Source organism: Pavona decussata, unplaced genomic scaffold (genome assembly GCF_977016875.1).
Source record: "Pavona decussata unplaced genomic scaffold, jaPavDecu1.1 SCAFFOLD_228, whole genome shotgun sequence".
NCBI classification, from domain to species: Eukaryota; Metazoa; Cnidaria; class Anthozoa; order Scleractinia; family Agariciidae; genus Pavona; species Pavona decussata.
The window spans coordinates 949,714-971,517 of record NW_028145633.1 but is presented as its reverse complement, the minus strand read 5'-3'; the positions used below and the strand labels follow the sequence as shown (position 1 = coordinate 971,517).

General features: G+C 38.7%; 1 protein-coding gene, 1 long non-coding RNA gene and 1 pseudogene across 4 annotated transcripts in view; 2 read left to right on the top strand and 1 right to left on the bottom strand.

The window, feature by feature from the left end:
* LOC146458824 (von Willebrand factor-like) overlaps positions 1-8,624 on the top strand; it is a 108,436-nt gene extending 99,812 nt beyond the window's left edge. For all 3 annotated transcript variants that reach the window (XM_085090289.1, XM_085090287.1, XM_085090288.1), the window contains exons 6-7: positions 6,788-6,944; positions 8,485-8,624. In XM_085090289.1, coding sequence (XP_084946415.1) covers positions 6,788-6,944; positions 8,485-8,495 — 168 coding nt within the window. In that variant the 3' untranslated portion in view covers positions 8,496-8,624. The remainder of the gene's footprint in view (positions 1-6,787; positions 6,945-8,484) is intronic.
* Positions 1-21,804, bottom strand: part of LOC146458819 (uncharacterized) — a 182,290-nt gene that overhangs the window by 114,985 nt on the left and 45,501 nt on the right. The gene's annotated exons all lie outside the window — the stretch shown is intronic.
* LOC146458823 (uncharacterized) lies at positions 13,647-14,205 on the top strand (annotated as a pseudogene).

The window sequence follows — 21,804 nt, the reverse complement described above, 5'->3', positions numbered from 1 at the left end:
TTTGGTAACCTTCGATAAAAGTGCAATTTCAGAACCGATTTTGGACGCTGTGAGAGGAAATTACTAAACCTGGTCTTGACAAGAAAATAAAAATCCAAACAACTTCAAAGTTCAATTTTTGAAACAAGTTAGCAAAGCCCTTTATTATGGCAAAGTTTGAGAAAATCGAATTTTTCTATCTTGCATGGCGATAGTTGATAGTTACAGGAAGCCGCTCTTAAGCTCTTTGATCGCCTCATAATCTGTTTGAAGAGGACCAAGAATATATACTTACTGTGATACCACGAGACTTTTTAACACCATGATTTTCCCCAACAGACTAAGTCTTCGAAATTTCCAGCAGACCAACGTCCTCTTTGCTTTTTCCACTTTGTCTTTGTAGTTGTGGGACACTGTTAAATTTGGATCCATTGCAAACCACAACCTAAGTGTTTTCACTTTTTCTTTCGGCCATTTAAAATTTTTTTCCGGATCAAGTCTTAGGACGCAGTTTGCTTTTGAGCCAATCCACATAGCTTCCGTTTTGCTACAGTTGAGTCTGAGGCCAGACACACTTTCAAAAATATCTAATAGCCTTAAAGATTCATCAAGAGACTGTTCTGAACTGTCAAGTGTAAGTGTGGTGTCATCTGCGTATTGACTAAGCTTAATTTCATTGTCATTTATAGTTATTCCTCTAATGTTGTTATTTCTGCGAAAAGCTTCTGCCATTATTTCCACTGATCGATAGGACAAATAGGTAAGGCGACAAAGGACAGCCCTACGGAACTCCTCGACTTAGTTTGAAGAAATTGCTCGCCCAGCCATTATTCAAAATACAACTTTCTATGTCAACGTAAAAAACGTTAATCCATTTTCACATGTGTGGGACAAAGCCAAGGTATGTCAGAGTCCTGTGAATAAAAGACGATTCCAGTGTGTCGAAGGCTTTCTCGAAATCAAGAAACAGAAGAAGTCCCGCGATATTTTTCGCTTTAGTGTATTTAAGAGCGGCTGCTCGTAAGAATCCAGAACTGCATTTCAGCGACCACTTGGCCGAATTTCTGGTATTTTGCCTTAAGATATCCTTGGATTAACTATTTTCGAAAATCGTATTTTAAAGGTCCAAGGTATTTTATTTTTTGAGAAAATTGCAAGAGTTTGAAAGGTGGCCTAGGTGCGGTCACAGGCCGATGAAAACCGCGAAAATTTAGGTCAAAGGACGAAGCCCCGTTCACGGTGTAAAATAACCCAATGAACTTGAAACTTTACACAAACCTAGACCAACCATCTCACCAAAATATTAATACAATGAACATTCCAAACTCGTTGGCTGCTTTCTAAAGCATGCAGATTTGTGTACGCTACTCAAAATGGCTTTGAAACTAATGCCTATTTTCATTAAAATAATAGTGTTTCTGATATGTAATCTCATATCTCTTTACATTTAAAGAGCCTACTTTAAGATCCACTTATTTGTTTACTTTGGTTGATTATGTAAATTACTTTGGCTACCCAACGACAAAAGCACTTCTGTAATTGATCCAGGTATAAACTACATAAACAGTAAAAGTTTAAACAAAAATACATTATGATACAGGAACAGCAATAAAAACAGAAATCAGACATCCTACGTAGAATCGGCTGAGGAGTGCGGACGCACATTTGTTGCTCCAACAAAACGTCGAGCTGAAAAACTATCTAAGCTCTCGAAGCTCCAGAAGAGAATGAATGAAGAAAACTAAACCGTATCTAATAACTCAAAAAGAGAAGACGAAAACGACAGAGAGAAGCAAGATCCCAAACTGATGAAGAAGTTGGCTACGACTCAGATCAAAATGGCAACCTAAACGAATCCTTCCAACCAAGTCAATGGCAAGAAGAAATAACGCAAAAGATAAACAAACTCCTGGATATTCTCCCTTTATTCGAAGATCTCAAGGAACAACTGAAGACGATAAAGGTGGAGAATGACCGGCTGCGAAAATTGCTGAAGAAAACCGTCGACGAGATGAAGAATTTGAAGGCGACGCAAGAAAACTTCGCAACCGACTTGCATAACATTAAAGATCAGCTAACGAAAGCAAACCTTGACCTTGAAACCCAAAAGAGAGGTAATATTAGGCTTGAAGCTCAGTCCAGGAGGAGCAATATTAAATTTTTCAATGTGCCAAAGTCTGAAACCGACGGTAGTCCCAAGAAACAGAAAAGGTGCTGAAACGTCTCCTTCGAAACGAGCTAAAAATGTCTAAGGATACAGTCGACCAACTGGAATTCGAACGTGTGCACCGCACTCCGACACGACGAAGAGCTGATCAGACAGATGCATCCTCTAGTTAACCTCGACCTATTATCGCTAAGTTGTCTTTCTTTAAAGATAAAGAAGCATTTCTCAGCATGTCAAGAACATCGATCCAAACCTCAAGATTGGCGTCGCGGACGATTTTCCAAAAGAAATAGAAGACATGGGAAAGAGCTGTTTCCCGTGTTAAAGGAAGCTAAACAACAAAACAAACGCATGTCATTCACTGTTGACAAACTCATCATCGACGGACACATTTATCGTGGCCCTGAAACCAAGGAACTTCCTTTTTACGCGAACATAATGGCCACTTAAGTCAGCGCCTTGCTGTTTTCAGTTTGGTTAGCCTGCAGTCTGATAACGGGCTTCGGGAGTTTTTCCCGCACGGTAAGCTCTTGTATTTCGAGGAAGCCGTAGGTTTTTAGAGTACTATTTGCGACTTCCTTGCTCATCCTTTACTTAGTAAAGTAGTATGGTTCCAGTAACATTTGTATTTTTGCAAGAAACGTACTCCTCGAAAGGCGTAGAAGAAATATGGAGATCAGAATGGGGTGGTAAAATTTATTACAGCCATGGATCCAGTCATTCCAAGGGTGTGATAATTTTATTTAATCCTAAACTCGACTTTCAATTAGAAAGTACCGTCACTGACAAACACGGGAGATACTTGATGCTTGAAGTCACTATTCATGACTCCACTTTCTTGCTTTGCAATGTGCTATATTAAAGAGTCACCTTGAAATTGGAAAACACAAATCTAAGTTGCAAATAAATCTTTGAGCCATTTAATTTTAGTTCATTTTTTTTTTTGCTATATTGCTTTGCAAGGCTGCCATGTGCCAGCAAGTAATGTGTAATTGTGTAATTTGTTGCTTCAGTTTGTAGTTTTAAAAGCATCATAAGTATTGTAAACATCGTTAGTACCGTATTATAAGTATGTAAGTATTGTAAGTAATTAGTACCGTATTGCAAGTAACGATATAATTATTAGTACCGGTGTTAGCTGTATTGTAAGTTGTGTAGCTAGTCTGTTGTGTAGGTAACTGTAGTTAAGTATGCTTCTTTTTTTGTTTTGTAATGTAGTATCATATAGTAATATAATTAATGAAATGTACTGTTCTGAAGTACTCAATAAAGTGTTCTTAAAAAATAAAAGAAAAAAAAAAGAAAAAAAAAAAAAACAGGTTAAAGTGCATATGAACTAATTTTTTTTTTCATGAATTGGTAGGCGGTTATACCCTTATTCCGAAACGCACAAAAAAGAATAGTGCTAAAGAGGTAAAAAACCGTGTTTTGGCTGTTCAAAGTGACTTAAAATGCCCAAAGTGGTGTCTCCGGAGACTGGTAACGAGTTTAGCTCTGATGACGTAGCCAGTGGTTTCACGGCTCTGTTTACGCTTTGTTTTCTGCTATCGCGTGCTCGAAGATATCTTTGCGTACTCAGTTCAGACCACGATAAAGTGAATGCTATACAGCTTTTGAAAATATGTCTGAAAGTGATGGTACGTTATCCTCTGCTGAGTCCGTTTCGAGCCAAGAAACATCCAACAGCACCGAGTAATCCGAAGTAGTCGGACATGTGGAACCCTACGCAGGTGAGCCGCTTGCTCACAGTAGTGATGAGGAGGAAGACACCGAGGAGGATCAAGATAGTCTTTCCCCGAGGGATTTTCGATCCTTCCAACGAGTATAAATCCTAAGAAAAGACCGCGTTTATTTGAAATGATACCGAGAACTCATCCCTACCATTTCTCAGGAATCGGCAACTGAAGAGATCCACAAGATTAGGATCGAAACAGCGGTCTTGCCTGACCATTGCCTAAAATGCCACAGAATTTACTAACGGCTGAAGGACTCGTAGCAGCCCCTAGCCAGAGCAACACAGAAGAATTGCCTCAGTAATCAGTCTAAGGCGTAATCAAAACGTACACAGGAAGAAAATACTAAGCTCTCGCAACATAAACGCAAACCGCACAGTTACAGAGCGGAGCTGAGCGGAGCGATAACAAAAAACACAGCCGTACTGAACTAAAGCGTGAAATGAGCCATACGAAGCCTGAACCAATTGCCACAAACGGCATAAGAACGACAGTCGCTAAACAGAAACAACGAGAGGTCAAATAGATAGAACAAAAAAAACCCAGAAATGACCTTTGAGATCAAAATCCAAAACATGCCGGCGACATTTAAGCACATGGCTTTGTTCAGTGACTATCACGCAAATCCTCTAAACCATTAATGGTATTTAATAAGAAGAAAATACAGCGCTAAAAGAAAATTTACAGGGAGCACCGCTCATACAAGAGAGGGCTTTCCCGGAAAGACATGCTCGTTATAGAAAAACTATAACTGAACATGGCTAAAAAGACGCGAGTGGGAGTCGCGCAGGCCTATCTTCTTTCCTTTTTACACTGTTTATAAAACCGCGGCAGCTCTCATCGAAATGAGTCGAACACAAACATGAGGACTTCTTCGGGAGGAAATCTTTCCGATGAATGCGCACAAAACGTGTCCACTTTGCACGTAACTTCTCGTCCGACGGAAAGTAATGCATTGTGTTGTTCGGTGTCCCTGTCTTGTTATCGCAGTTTATTCCACCGGGGCCACCGGCCGAGCAATAGTTCTTTCCCCCTTTCTTTGCCTTCTTCTCCGTCATAATACTTGTGCTTTCGAATGTGCTTTCGTGCTTTCTGAATACTCGTTCTTTCGAATGTGCTTTCTTGCTTTCTGAATACTCGTGCTTTCGAATGTGCTTGAATCGCGCTTTCTGAACCACTGGCTACGTCATATCCGGTGAAATCTGATCGCTTTGACCGAGCGCAAGATGGAGACACTTCGAAGCGCCAGTTTTGAACTTTGAGGCGAGCAAAATACCCCATAAAAGAGCTTTAGTTAGTTTAAAACCGGATATTTCGATTAATGAGGATATAAACAAACACATAAGTCAAACTTGTTTTTTATTTCATATACACTTTAAGAGAATAAAACAAGCACGTTAAAGTCTGTTTTGATTAAAGGGACGGGAGATAAAAAGAACGAAAGAAACAGAAGATTAACCTCCCGCAAACAATACTAAACAATCATGTATCAAGACAAATAAATAAATAAATAAAAATATAACTGGCTTGTGAAATAACAATTTATACTTTCCTCATCTGATCACAAATTATCCAAATCTTCTTGAGTCTGAATCCTAATAGCAGAGCCCTCTGGAGAAGTCTTGACAAAGACTTTTCCATCCATCGTCAATACATTTAAAATTTCGTTGTTCCTCCGTTTGGCGTTTGCCTTGTTGACCAAGTGCCGTCTGTGAGCAGTTAAATTCTCGCACATATGAATACGGTTTGATTCCGTTCGAGATTCACTTGGGCGGGCCGGAAAAAGACTCGTAAGAGTTAGGTTCTTTAAGCCGGTTCTGGCCTTATATACACGAGATTTGATTTTAGGGCTTGCGAATTTTACTATAATCGTATCGCTGTGCTTCCTTTGGATGCGGTGTGAAATGTTAATGTCTTCAGAGCGGACATTTAGATTCAGGGCGTTTGTTACCTTTATCACTGCTTCTTCAGTTAAACCATACGCCACATAAGGGATTCCATGCAATTCTTGAGAATTTTTACGGGAGTACTGTTCCAGGTTATCTTGACTCCACCACATGTTGTCAATATCTTCCTGCTGTTGATTTAGTTTCAGTCTCGCGGAGTTCAGCTCATTCTTGAGTGAGTTGTTTTGCCGTGAAGTAATTTCTGCAAGTTGTTCTTTCATGCGTGTTAGCTCTCGGTCTTTGGCGTTCATGGACTCCTTGAGAGTTAAAAGGTCGTTCTTAATCTTGCAATTGTCCGAAAGAACTGTGGCTATCTGCTCCTTAATAGCCAACAGCACAACCTTAATCTCCTTGATGTCCATGTTGGAGTCATGATTAGGGGGACAGTCAGGAGAAGAAGAAGCCGCAGCCGCCATATTCTCTTCATCTATAATCTCATAGCTGGCGGCGCTATCATGGCGAGCTGTTTTGTGGTCTGGAGATTCACCCTCGCTTTAGTCATTTTGCCCGTTTAAAGATGATATCAGAGCCACTAGTAAGAAATTTTGGGAGGTCGATACGCCGCTTCAAAAAACACGTCCGGTGCTCATGATGTCCGACCCAGATTCTCCTAATCACGTACTCGCAAATTTACCAAAGATCATGTGATAGTTCGCAAGAGCTCAACGTTCTTGTTTTTTGTTGTTGATGATGTTGTTCTTGTTTTAACTGCTTCTGCTCTACCCATACCATATATGAGAATAGCGCCGGAAAGTACGTAAGAAAGAAAGAAAAAAAGGCTGATTTAATCTAGAAACAGAGCAGTGTAATTCCAACCCTAGCGCTCATCCCAAAACTTTGAGGACCGGAAAACTGCCATAAGTGGTAATTCACGTCCTTGTGTAGAACTGATTGCCTTAAAAACAAAGTAGAGTAGTAAATACGTTCAGTAACTTATCTAACCACTACGTTACGTTTTATAGGCCAAAAATGTCCTGGTCATAGCTGTTGGGGTTGGTAGTGCCATCGACGACGAGACCCTTCAGGAAATTGCAGGAACCGGCAATCCTGTGTTTCATATCAGAGATTCCTCACAGCTAAAAAATAAAATTGATGAGATCAAAAACGCCATTTGCCCAGGTAGGTTCACTAATAAATTAGACTCCAAATAGTAAAATACTTACGTGAATTGCCTTTTAAGCTCCGCATCAAAATAGAACGTGGATAACAGTTTTTGACCCGGATTGCATGAGCTGCTCATACTAAATCATTTTTCGGCCGTAATAATACCAACTATGCTACCAAACCATGAACGTCACAGAGGACGAAATCAATGTGTCGATGTTTAATGATTCATAAAACGTTATCTTGTTTGACTTTCGCTCACTCCATTCTGTCTAGATCGGGTGGGTCGCTTATTCTACCAAAGCAGACATAAAGTTTCTAACTTTTTAATCTTGGACCATTCGCCACCAAGCCTCGAAAGTTTTTATTTGATAAACCATGGCTGTACAATTTTGTTATTTTGTTTCACACAAATCGGAATATTCCTGTTGTTAATGAAAAAAAATGTTTTTCTAACAGTTATTTTCACACCGTTAATTCATTTTAGTTTTCATCTATATCTTTGAACCCCTCTTCGTCAACGTTTATCTCTTTCTTGGGTCTTGAGAAAATCCAGAAAGTTACAATACTCATGAAGTCATGAAGCGTCAGCACGTCCCTTTGCGAACCTCAAAGGATATACATTCCAATATTTTAGTTTCCCCATATAACGGCATAAGTTCAATCGTCACGAATTATTAATAAGTGAGACAGGGGAGGAGAAGGCTTGGAGCTAGGAAAACGAGAATACAATGTTTGTATGTTCATGATTCCATACAGCGACAAAAGAAATCATTTAAAGGATACTCTAGTGTTCTCAGCCCATTCAATGCACGTGTTTTGTTTGTTGTTTGTTTACGGAATGAAGTTAAAATGTTTTTTTTTCTGAAAGGTTGTCAAGGAGGACTGGAGGTCCGGAGTGCCAAGAGATCATGCCCTTTGAAGTAGTTATTATGGCATGATTTCCAAACATTGACCATAGGAAATCGACTTCCGTCCCCCTCCATAGCTTCAAGAATACGAAAAGCTATAACAATTAAACTTAGAAGGTTGATAGTACGTTCGGAGATGTTTCCCTTGAGGTCCACAAGGGTACGTGATGATCACATATGACATGCGAGTTACTTCATAATTTCCAAACATTGGCCGTCTATGATTTCTGAATTCCCTTCAAACCTTCAGTAAGCCACCACCAAAGAATCAAAACCGACAAAAATGTAATGTAATCAAAAACTGTAGAAGAAAATCAAACCACTCTAGGGGCATGAATAATTAAAGTAGGAAAGCGAATTGTATTCATTAAAACAAGAGTATTCCAGTTTCTTCAATAGTTTTCATGGTAACATCAAATTGTTTCTACATCAACTCCTGAGAGCGCCATTGGGTTTGGTGGCACCAGCTAAAACATTAAAACGTTACAACCGTTGAAAAGTCCGCACGTGGAGACTCTTCCATCCCCCTGTCAGTCAAATGTAGGGTATACTTTCTCATGGAGATGTTATCACTCTTAAATACATATAAGTGTGTTAAAGATAAAATTTAACGTGGTTTTATGATTCTTTTTGTTATCTTATAGATCTCGATTAAGAGACTGCAACAAGGAAATCACAAACAAGGGATCTCAAGATAAACAAATGACAGTAGTGTTTGTAGAAGAACGTCAACAAATATGTGCTTCAGTGTATAGAAATTAAAGCAAGAGATCAGAGATGACAATTGTTTACCGTTGTGCTAATTCTGGCTAAACTATTTCCCTTTTTAACCTTGGTGGTTTCAAAGTTTTTTTTTTTTTTCAGTCCGCACCCAACTACGTTGGTGTCGTTACCAGTTACGACAACGAAACTCTCTTCCTTCTCCCGTCTCCGAAGTATAAAAATAAATTGATTCCAGTTGGGCCTACGCTAGCTATCTAATAACTCACAGATAAAGTCAAAATGGAGAAAGAGCTAAGAAATACGCTACCAGCCGCAAGCGAGGATTGTGACTGATGTTCTTAACATCTTTTGACATCGTTTGTGCGTTATCAGAGTACACACGCCGGACAAAATGAACTCTGTGCTTTATATAGTTTTTTTTTTTTATATCAGCTATACCGCAGGAAATTCCAAACGTATTTTTTTAATCTTCGAGCTGATCGTTTGCACGGAAATTCACAGAGGAAATTTGGTTATAATATGTTATTACGAAATAGGGCGGGGAGAGACAGTAGTAATTCTCCTACTCATATCAAGTCGGAAAACTCCAAAGTGTGCAAGAACGAATGAATGATATCCAGGTAAACATATGGTGAAAAAACACACACTTCCTTCATCGGAAAAATGTCTTGCACCATTTGGATGTACCACTGCACATTTTAGCCATCATTCTTTTTTTTTTCTTTTCTTTTTTTTTTTTTTTTTCAATCACTCAATGTTTCATGTTAACCCTATCTAGACTGGACATTTTTGTGTGTTGTATATTCTGGGTCCGGATCGAGGCTGGTGGGTTAGAAAATGAGGGGACTTAAATAACATAAAAAAGGTAAGAAAAGAGTCACAATTTAAAAAGATAGAAAAATAAATTACATTTTGCAGAAATGTTTTAATAGTAGCAAAAAGCAACAATCCAATCTTTATTCTCCCTTCAGTTGTCCCTTGCACCAGTGCTAGCCTAAAATAAACACGAAAGTTTAGTTCCAATACTGAAGAGTCTCCCTTCCCTCCTCTTCACTGAAACACAGGTGTACATTATCACCCCAGCACATTTAACTGCATTCTTTGGAAACAGCATAAACGTGTGTCGAATTGTCATCTGTAATTTTGTTTTCTCTCCTGTGTTGACAGGAGGGATTTAGAGGAAGGGAGATTAGATTGTCTAAGAATTAGGCTAAAACTGTTAAACTAATAGACTTTACTACCTATCTCCAAGACAAAACTTCCTCGAGTATGTGACAAAAACCCACACTGTCGCATTAGAACTGGGCAAGGGATACCAACAGCAAGAATTTGAAAAATGGGGGAAAACTATATGTAGGGTATTTATAGCGAATGCACAGAGCCTCGTTGTTATGTCAGCCTCGTTTTTACGTAAAGCTAGCTCTTGAGTCACGTGATCATGCGTTATAAATCGTTTGAACTTTTGAGATGTGTTAGTTTCTTTCCGTAAGTTAACAACAAAACACTTTCAACTGTACTCGTTGCCAAAGAGAAGGTCAACGAATTTCAATGCAATCCTTTACGTTTATTTGCTGCTATAAACCTTCTCAGCTCTTCAGTCCTCGCTAAGGCTAGCCTTAAGCGCGACTACCCGTAAGAACCTCAATTTCAATTTTCATCCAGAAATAGATTTCGCTGATCATTCTTCCCCCAATTTCTTTTGGCAAGTAGGTAACAAATATGAAATAAGACCAGACAAATTCAACTTTCTTAAATTTTTCTGATCCCAACTTTTAGCACCCCCTGCTGTGCTCGAAAATCATCGGCAATTAGATCATATAGTTTGCAAGACTTGCGGCCGTTAGTTTTGGAGACTACGGATCATTGAAAACCTCTACATTCGCCAGTTATAAACGATGACCCTTTATCGTAATAATGTGCTTTAATTATATTAGTGTAATAAATCCGAGGAAACAAAGTTTATCTCTACTTTGAGCATTTATCGCAACATGCGATTTAACCAACATTCAGAGGAATAAATTACAATAGTGGTTCGTACTCACAGGCTTCTCTGCACATCAGAAAAAAGTTTCATCCATCGTCTGTTAAAATGTGTTAAAACATTTGACCGCGCTCAATTTATCTTCCACCAGTGCGAGGTAAAAGTTGTAGCATTCGTCTAACGCGGCTATTTTACCATCGAACATCTCATGTTCCGTGCATAATATTACAGAACTGGCTCGTCGTTACGTGTCTCTCTACATATTAGTGGAACGTTCCATCCACCTTCTGTTTAAATCTGTTAAAACGTTTTGCGGCAATCCAGTTTCTCCTCCACATAGTGCGAGCTGAAACTTGTGATATTCGGCTATCGCCTCCATATTGCCATCGAAAATGTCATGAACGAACGCTCGCGATAGATGTATCACTTCGAAAGTTTCCCACCAAGGAAGAGTCTCTTACCAATTTGAACGTAATGAAAACGCTGCAAAAGTTTCACCAAAGCTGCCATGTAACGAGATAAGTCTGGCACAATTGAAACAAATTCATTGTCCACCATGTTTTTTTTTTTCTTTCATAACCGCTGACCAGTAGGTGTATCGGCTTCAGTACTTGAACTTTTGGCGCAGGAACACGCAGTGATCATAGCTCCCAGTTTCTCCACCAGCTGGTGCTTGATGTCCCTCGCCTTAAAAGAACTTTCAAAATGGCTACAAATTGACTTCAACATTTCAACATTAAATGAACCGAGTTTATATTTCTGATGCAAGTCACAAAGATTGTAAGCATCATAATATATTGGATGCTGGACTGACAGTTGATCACACATCGCATCCACTTGTTGCAACCAATCTTCTTCATCAACCACGTCATCTACGTCATCCAAGGTTATGTCTAGAGACGTTTGCGGGCTGCTTTGTTTTCTTTTCAACACTGAGATCCTTAGGAAGTGCGCTTGTGTCTGGTTTCTGAAAAGCTACTCTCCTCTTGAAAACAATCGCGTGCTCTCCTCTGTGCGGTCCTGTCTCTGATTTTTTTAGCGCTTCCATGGACTTCTCCAATAATCCAAGAAAACCGAAGCAAGCTACGGCTCTCTTTCGCTAACAAGAACCTATAGTTGTGAAGGTGGTGTCTTAACGCGACGCCAACATGTATCCCTCAAGATATATTCTCCCTGCGTTCTTGGTTTTTTCTTTAGCGTTTTTGACAAGAACTTCCCGAGAGCTCAAAATGGTGCCACTTTCGATGCTTGCAAAAGAAAAGACTAACCTGAAGAACTTGACCGGGTTCACCTTTGCTGATAGTAATGGTTTATGATAGGTGATTGTCATGTTTCCTGAATGGTGATCAAACGAGGACGCGAGTTTCAGCTATTATTGATCACATCTTAAAAATGCCCTTCTAGGCCCGTGTCATTTTCGATTTATGACGCGACACGATGGGTGAGAAAATCTTCGCGGCAATGACCTTGATGACATTTGATACGCCGATCATTGGCCGCGCGACCATGAGAACGAGAACTAAAATAACTTTCACAGCATGGCGCGAAGCTTAAAATAGATTTAAAAATTCATGGGACACGGGGATGTGTTCTCCTAGCTCATCCTCTCTTGGTTTCAATTAATATTGACTTACATCGACTGATCAAAATCAACATTCACGCGCTGCTTGCAGGGTTTGAAACTTTAAAAATTTCTCAGCACTCGCCTTCTGGGCGAGTGACGTAAAAATTGTACTCGCCCGGATACGTTTTCACTGGCCAAATACTCCTCCCCCCCCCCCCCCCCCAAAAAAAAAAATCGCCCTCGTCGTCTTCTACAACACAGTCATCGTTCTTTTCAGTGAAGACAACTTCCTCCTCGTCCTCTCCTTCTTTCCGATCTCGTCCTCTCGTAATGTCTAGCATCTGCCTTTTCAGGAGTTTCTTTCACAACCTTTTTGTTGTGAGTTTTAGATACTCCGGGAAAATATCTTTACATTTTCAAATCGTAAACACGCGAGGGAAAACACTAGACCAGGCCTGCACAGTACACAGTACACAGTGCACAGTGGCCGATTCATAATTCAGTCCATTTCTATCACCATCAGATTTTGTTCTCAGCGGCGTGGTTTGTTTATGACCAGCAGTATTATGGCAACTGGTTGGTACTTCATGTAATTATTACTCGAACAGAAGCCGTTTCTTTAATTTACGAAGCAGAAAGTTCGCGTGTATGTGCCAGGTTTCTAAAGCTTTCAGAATGTGAAAAAGTATTTACGTTTAGATTATATTTTGTCAAAAACTTTCAGTTACAGTTTTATTTTTCTGAAGATGAAAATTCAACTCGCCAAACCAGGGGAGTAACCTGCGATTTTCACTCGCCTGACGGGCTGGACACTCGCATTATATTGGCGAGTACGTGGGCGAGCGCTAATTTCAAAGCCTGTGCTTGACCAGGGTTTAAAAAGAAGCCCGAAGAGTTCAGTCCACTTTGCAATATGATTTTAATTGACAAAACAGTTTGGGACTGGACCCAGAAAAAAAGCTACCCCAAGAACACCACTGAAGACAAACCATTGAAACAGTTTTGGTATAATATAACCTCTGGCTGTGAAACTAATTCCCTTGGAATACGTTTATTGTCTGATTTCTCTGAAGAAATTTCATTGATGCCTTGCATTCTGTGAGCTGTTTGTGTTTTTTCCAATATTGAGCGCAAACCGCTAAGGGAAGAAACCACAATTACAGCCTGTATTAATAATAATAATAATAATAATAATAATAATAATAATAATCTATTTTATTAAATAAGGAATAATAACAAATTTTACAATCGACATGACTCTAAGCGTACTGTACAAGTATGGTTGCATGCAATCAAATTCAATAACATAATTGGAAACCAATTTTTGCACACTATTTATATCGTGAAATGGATAACAGCTCAAGACATTCTCAGTTTACATTGCATTATCCAGCCTAAAAATACAAAGCTTATAAAAATACAACGCGATATTCTTCTTCACTCCTCTTCTGCTAATAGTAATAATAACAATAATAATAATAATAATAATAATAATAATAATAATAATAATAATAATAATAATAATAATAATAATAATATTAAAGGTCTTATTCTTCGAGATCCTATTTGATCTGGGCCTGATAGACACTTTGCCTCCTTGGTATACACCCATCAAACTGCAGCCTGTCTACGAAACAGCGGAGGCACAGGCGTACTGGGATGTTCCGGTCTATGGGGAATTTCAAGAACTGAGAGCGAATAGAGTAGACGCCAGGATCGTCAACAATCAACACAAGCAATTCATAGCGCTGGAAATGAGCTGCCCCTGGGTGAGCAACCGTGACAAGAAGACGTCGAGAAGACCATGAAGTAAGCGCCTCTCAGATGAGAGATGAAGCAGAGGTACCCGGGGTATGAGATCGCCCAGTACAATGTCATCATAGACGTGTTGGGGGATGGTCCAAGGACTTAAACGATACGCTACAGAGGTTGGTGGGCAACAGAGCTAACGATGTGCTCAGGAAGACGCAAAAGGCGTGCCTCTCAGGAACTCTAAACATTGCTCGCACGTTTAAAGTCGCAACGTGGGCACTCGCGAGGACTCAGTCGCCAATTGGGCCTTTTTACTTGAGAAAGACATCTTTTAAGATTACTTGATCTCTTCTTTGTAATTAGTTTTTATTAGTTTTTACTCACTTTATAGCTCACGGGTTACGCTGCGTTAGCGCTTCGTGATGCTTCTTAACTGTAAATAGCATACAGACGTTTTAACTGCTATAATGATAATAATAATAATAATAATAATAATAATAATAATAATAATAATAATAATTTTTTAGATAATAATAATTTTTTTACTAAACTCTTCTCATTGAAAAGTCAAATACAAATTCAAATACAAGTTTTGGTAAAGCTATAGTTAAAAAAAGACTTCTTGGTCGTCTGGTGGTTTTCAACAGAGCAGATATAAACAACTGTCTATATTAAAAAATGAAAGTTTCTATGTACAACCCAATAATAAAGTATCTATGGCTGTTGAGTCTAGGGAAGTCCTGGTTGACCCTTCTCTATTTCTAGATCCCTGTCCTTAACATCTAAGTTCCTCCTTCTCGGGGTTCTCGATCCCCTTAGGCGTAGGAGCGCGCTCCGCAAAATTGCAAAGGACACTTTCACCCTGACCCATAAAATTGCTGTGGCGTAGCTCTCTTGCTTTTTTGCAGATAATAGCTCGGCTAATCTTGAGTGGTATCTCAGGCATTCGTCAGCCATCAATGGGGTGAATGTGCCTTGCTCTATTTCTGTGACGCGAGAGTTGTATTTTCGCTTCTTTTCATTTTCATGAATCCTGTAAATTTGCTTGGGGCTAAGATCTCTATACGAGTCCGCATTGGGATGACACACCCTTATATCGAAAAATGCAGCCCTCTGTCGCTCCTAGAAACCCCTACAGTGGACGTCAAGGCGTGTGTCAGGGGCTTGGTTAGTCCCTCTGGCAAGCTCTTCGCCTGTAATAGGTTGTAAAGCCGGTTCAACTTGCACATCATTGCAAACCATGTCAAGCAGCTCGGCCGACAGACGACATATGTCGAGAAAGCAGGCGACTAATAAGGAAATTTGAAACCCGAGAGCAACTGAGAGGGCGAACAAACAGGCGAAATGTCAGTTGAAAACAAACATGTGGTGAGTAAGCAACTCGCAAGTCGCTTAGAAATTAAATGCAATTTTGCAGTCAATAGGCCTTATCACGGTTTTCGACGCCATTTTGACGAGTAGGCAAACAGGCTTGAAATAACAGTGTTTGTATGGAAATCCGATGTCAAATAATTTTCATAAAACATTGCTTGTGAAAAATTCATGAATTGGAAACTTTTCGCACTAGGAAAAGGATTTTAAGAAAAAATTAGAGGGATGTAGCTGTGCCAGAAAGCGTCCAGTCGTGTTTTGAACTTTCCATACATTTCCCTGTATTTTTTTTCCCGCGAACCATTTTTAGCAGCAGTTCACGGCTGGTTCGCTTTACAGACAAATATATGGAAAGTTCAAAACACGACTGGAAGCTTTCTGGCACAGCTACATCCCTCCAATTTTTTTCTTTAAATCCTTTTCCTAGTGCAAAAAGTTTCCAATTCATGAATTTTTCAGAAGCGATGTTTTATGAAAATTATTTGACATTGTATTTCCATACAAACACTGTTATTTCGAGCCTGTTTGCCTACTCGTTAAAATGGCGTCGAAAACCGTGATAAGACCTATTGTCGGTAACTTTCCATATTAAGCATATTTCAAACTACACACAAATACTTAAGTCGTTGCCATACGACAAATATCCGTGGATAAATTAATTTTGAACATCACAGAGCTATTCACAGTTATGAATTGTTTTGAACATTTTGCGTTGAACTTGTGTAATTCATTCGCCATTCGCAGCTCATATTTGTAAACATGCTCTAATTTTAAGCGCTCACTGAAATATTTGGGACCACAATCAAAAATTATTTTTCCTATATTCTCCTTTTGTCAGCGTTTATTTAGAGACTAGTATTATTTCTGTAGGAGAAATATTCCCAGAGTTATGAATTGTTTTGAACATTTTGGACTTGTGTAATTCATTGGCCATTCGCAGCCCATATTTGTAAACACTCTCTAAATGAATTTAAAGCGCTCACTGAAATATTTCGCGTAAACAGTTTGCTTTATATGCACTAAAGATATATATAACTCCAGAAGGGATGAGGAATTTGTAACGTTATGACGTGTTATTACGTTCATACAATAAGTAGACTTGCATGTATATAAATGCTATGTTCACGTACGTTTTCGAATATTCTCAGTAGGGAAAGGCTAGATTTTGAGCGACAAAAGTGTTACGAATAACAAAAAATGGAAAAAAAAATCATATACATTCTTCTGTACAGTTATAGCGGAGCTCCACACGCTGGAGGCGCGGGCGCGGAGCCCCATAGCTAAAAAAATTAGGGAAACCCATGAATGCGAAAAATTTTGGTTTGGTTATGACGTCACTTCTGTCCGTCCGACCGTCCGTACGCAATCCCACAATGCTAATGCGCCCGTGTTTGTTTGGCGGGAAGTTGCATGGCGAGATAGTTTGGCAAGATGCGTTTACAACAGAAATGCTAAAGAACAAAAAACACAAAGACAATTTATACGTATTTGTTGGACATGTTGACAAACGTGGAAAAAGAGAAAGAAAAAGAAAACAAAAAAGCGGAGACGATTAAGCAAGGTTCAACGTGGAAAGAGCGACGGATAGCAAGTTAGAGCAGGCCGACCGGAAAAGAAAAGTAAGCTTAAGTTTAAAGAAGCCTCACATTTGCCTATATCACCCGTTCGTGATCAGTTATGGTAACTTTTAGAACTCTAAGATAGCTTTACATATACACTTTAATCGCTTTCGATACCAGCAATATTCGAGGAGAAGTTAATTTTGAAAAAATTTTCATTCGCAGCGCACGGCCCTTAAGCTTATAAATGTGTTTGTAAACAAACACAAGTTTCAAAGCTCTGAAATAATTCTACCAAACACCAAAGAGTACGTTTCGGTATTCTCCTTTTCTTAACGTTTACTTAGAGACTAGAATTATTACTAATTAGGAGCAGAATTGACACAGTTTTTAATATCCAATAATTTTTCCCCGGGAGCTTACTTGCTCTCGCAAAAAATACCATGTTTACGTGATTACGACGGCCGTTTCAATAGATCATTTGTAAACCAAAAAGGTTTCTTCCCGGAAAAAAAAAATCGATAATTTTCCTTTATGTTGCGTGTTTCAAGCTTTACACAGATATTTTAATCGTTTATTAAATTCTTGATACCATCGATATTCGTGTAGAAATTAATTTTTGAACATTTTGTTTCGTGACCGTGTTTTTTTCATTCGCACCTTACGGCATTCATGTGTTTGTAAACACACATAAGTTTAAAAGCTCTGAAATAATTCTACCAAACACCAAAGACTATTTTCCCGTATTTTCCATTTGTTAACGTTTATTTAGAGACTAGAATTATTACTATAGGACCAGAATTGACACAGTTTTGGATCTCCAAACATTTTTCCCCGGACGCTATCTTGCTCTCGCAGAAAATGTCATGTTTACGTGATTCCGACGGCCGTTTACAAGACATTTGTAAACGAAAATGCTTTCTTCCAGGCAACAATCGATAATTTTATTTATGTTACGTGTTTAAAGCTTTACGCAGATGCTTTTATCGTTTATTAAATTCTCGATACCGTCGATATTCGTTTAGAAATTAATTTTTGTACAATATTGTTTCGTGGCCGTGTTTTTTTCATTCGCACCACATGGCTCTCATGCGTTTGTAAACGGACACGAGTTTAAAAGCTCTGAAATAATTCTACCATACACCAAAGACTATTTTCCCGTATTTTCCATTTGTTGACGAGACTAGAATTATTACTATAGGAGCAGAATTGACACAGTTTTGAATTTCCAAACATTTTCCCCCAGGCCGGTAACTTGCTCTTACACAAAAAATATTATAATGACGTGTAATTCGACGGCCGTTTACAAATCATTTGTAAACGAAAATTCTTTCTTCCAGGCAACAATCGATAATTTTTCTTGATGTTACGTGTTTCAAGGTTCACAGAGATACATTTAAACGTTTTAATACCACCAATATTCGCAGAGAAATTATTTTTTTTAACATTTCGTTTTGAAGCCGTGTACATGCCGGAATGCCTTTTCGCCGCTCTGCTTCCATGCGCTTGCACTGTATAAACACGCACAATTTTTAAACGCTCTAATATTTCGGGCCACAACTAAGCGTTGAAGTCTAAATTTTTGTAAAGGCCAAAAGTTTTTTCGTAGGAGCAATATTGACTGGGTTATGATTTTTCAGACATTTTTATCCGAGCGCCAAATATATCAGGGAACCCTGTGTAAGCAACGACGACGGCAGCAACATGGCTGAAAATGAACAACAAAAACAATCGCTCCGCACGTGCATTTTAAATTTTGGTACGTTTCTTTGCCTTCCTCCGAAAAACAACAAAGTGAAATGACCTAATTTAAGGTTTTGCGGAGAATATGAGCAAACGACGGTGAGTTTTTCTTTCTCTGTTAACTTGAACGCAAGGCAACTTGCTAGCCGTCTACTAGTCTAATGCGTTTCCGAGCAACAATCAATAATTTTTCCTTAAATATTCGTGGAGAAACTAATTTTTGAACTTTTTATTTCGGGGCAGTTTCGTTCGCACCGCACGGCTCTCATTCAGTTGTAAACATACTTAAAGATCTGTGCCAAGCAACCAAGGGTGATTTCCCCGTGATCTCCTTTTCTTGACGTTTATTTAGATTTCAGTAGGAGAAATATTGACTGAGTTGTAAATTTTACACAGACATGTAATGAAGATAGAATATCAGTTTAATTCAGGAGTAAACTAACAACGATAAAACTTAATGTCAGGCTATCCAATTCCTACCGCTTGAAAATCCGCGAAAATAGATCGATAAAAATAGCAAACGGTGGATCTAAAGAAGGAACTTCATTTCTTCCACAAAATTTGACCTACTCCTTCCTCCCACCAAAAGGACACTGTTATGCTCAGTTATCATTCGTTGTAAGAAGAAGTAGCGAGTCGAAAGCACTTGCATGGTCGCCATGACCGATTTCAGTTTCTCAACTGAACAAATGTCAATCCTATCCAAGTTTTTAGCTTTGACACAAATAATCCGGCTTTTGCTAATTCCTGTAAGAAACACGAAAACTAACGTTTAGGAATTCCCTTTCTAGCTGCAGCACTTGATTTCCATGTATTTGTGGTACAAACAACCCGGCTTAAACAGTCGAACTCCAAAGAACTTGAAAGAAGTCGTTGTTTTTGGACACAAAATTAAGAAACCAACGGAATGTAGAACTGGCGTGTTCAGCCAATGAGGAGCGAGTATTTTCGCCGCTCGACCAATCAGGAGTAAGTAATTTTGTCCTCGGGGAAAGAAAAATTAACTAAAATTGCCCTCCATTGTAACAAATCAGCATTCAAAAACTCACCCTCTGCATTGCATTGTTATTGTCTGGGCAATTTGCTGCATATGCACTAAAAATATAACTGCAGAAAGGATGAGGAACTGGTAAGGTTATTACGTTCATACACTAAGCAGATTTTTATAAATGCTATGAAAAAAAATTGGAGCTCCGCTTTTAGGCTTGGCTAAATATATATATTAAAAAATGCTCTGTGCTCTTATAAAACTCGATTCAAAGAAAAGTCGTCATATTGCAAAGACACCTTATGGAAATCGATGGAAAAAACAGAGGACGAAACAACATATTTTTACAGCATGGCAGGCCACGCAGGGACAAATCTCACGGCTAGGTCAGGAGTGATTTGAAACAAATTAAAACAATAACAAATTTTGCTCAATTCCTTTACTTTTAAAGGTAGCTAGAGGAGCGAAAACTTGGATCCAGTCTCCCGCATAATGCAGAACAGATGGCCTGTTTGGAGCAACAGCAAGATAAGTAAGTATTGCTTTTGAAATACAAACCAAACTTCAGATTTGTTTCAAGGTAATTTTTATTAAGGACAAAGGATGCTTATTAGAGTGTGACACCTATCGCAACTGAAAGTGCGTTTTTTTTTAAGTGTCCAGAATAGTAGAATTTATGGTTTCATGCCGTACACAATGCGACTAAGTTTGTTTTAAGAATGGCTTAAAACAGACCTTGCTTCTTAAAGTTTGAATGCAAGTGTTAGTTGGTGGCCTTGAAAACTAATTAATCTGTAATAAACTTAGATAATGCTGGGTCATTTTGTATTTACTGGCACATTTGTGTTGAGCATACTTTTAGCGATACGCAAAGAGGAATGTGACCGGAAGTGGCTTTATCAGTGCCTTTTAAGCATAGCTGTTAAGTGTATAAGGCTTAACCTTTGTATTTTCCTCTTGACTGTCATATAGCAAGGGGAACACCTTACGACTATGTTAGAATTTTGTTATTTCAAGAGTGGGCATCAAAGATAATTAGGCTTAAAGTTGAACTATTTCCGGATTGTCGCCATATGCCGATAAGAGCCACAACTTAAGATTACTGACTTGTGCAACAGAAATATCCCTGTGGGCGATAAGTTTTGCTAAAAAAAGTTTAAAAAAAATGACTCTCGATTTGACTGAATGATTTTTTAGCATTGTAAGCGAAGTAATGAAAAGTGATAAAAAAATTAAGCTAAACATCAGCCTTAGGGGACCCCCACAAGGCTGTTATCTAAAACTTAGCCCAAATAAAGTCAATGAAGCTAAAACTTTGGTATATTGCAAAAGTCATCATAGTAACTGTGTGTGCCAATTTTGTGCAAAATCGGCCGACCCTCATTTCCAAGTCTGCCCCAGTCTCTCAGGCAGAAGCTGTTAAAAGACTTCGAAGAGTTAGAGTTTCTTACTCAGTGAGTTTATACAATGAACAGAAACTTCACAATTACCTCAAGTACGGCGAAAAAGGCCTGCGTGAGAATAACAGCACTTTGCCATCAGCCGTGATAAATGCAACCTCAAATTTTCGTTGTCTCTAGTATCATTAAGGTCATACTTTTAGCTCAGCAGCTTTTCCATGAAACAACGTCAACCTTCCTGTATTTCTCCAAAAGGATTGAACATCAAAACTGATAATAAATCAACTCAAAAGTGACGCTTTAAGATAATTTGAACCAAAAGACGAGAAGATTATTTCCAACCCTGATGAGATACGAATCTGTCAAGAATCCGTATGTGCATCATAGCATCTGATCGACTAGAGTCATGTGGTTTCCACAAAAACACTCCAAATTGTCTTATAAAGATCTTTGGACCCACCAGTTATTTTGCTGGTATGATTTATTTCAAAACAAAGAGGGAAAACAAAATGGCACAGAAGCTTGCGTGACTTATAAAAACAAACCTTAGCGATAAGGTCTTGTTTAAACATTTTCCTTCCGTTTAATGCTACAATATAACGATAAATATTAGACCATTTTTAAATGTCCTTGCACAGCTCCTGTTTAATCTTGTTCTATAGTTGAACCCTCGATCCCTAACTCGAACCTCGTGCTAAGTCAAACGAAAATCGATTTCCCCTTGATTTCCGTCATACATTTACTCTATTTTTACCCTCAAACCCTCCTTAACTCCAACCCCCGCTAACTCGAAAAAATTTTCCCTTCCCTTCAGGTCATTTTCTATATAATTTTACCTTCGATATCTCCAACTATGGTTGTCAAGACATGACAGGTAAAAACA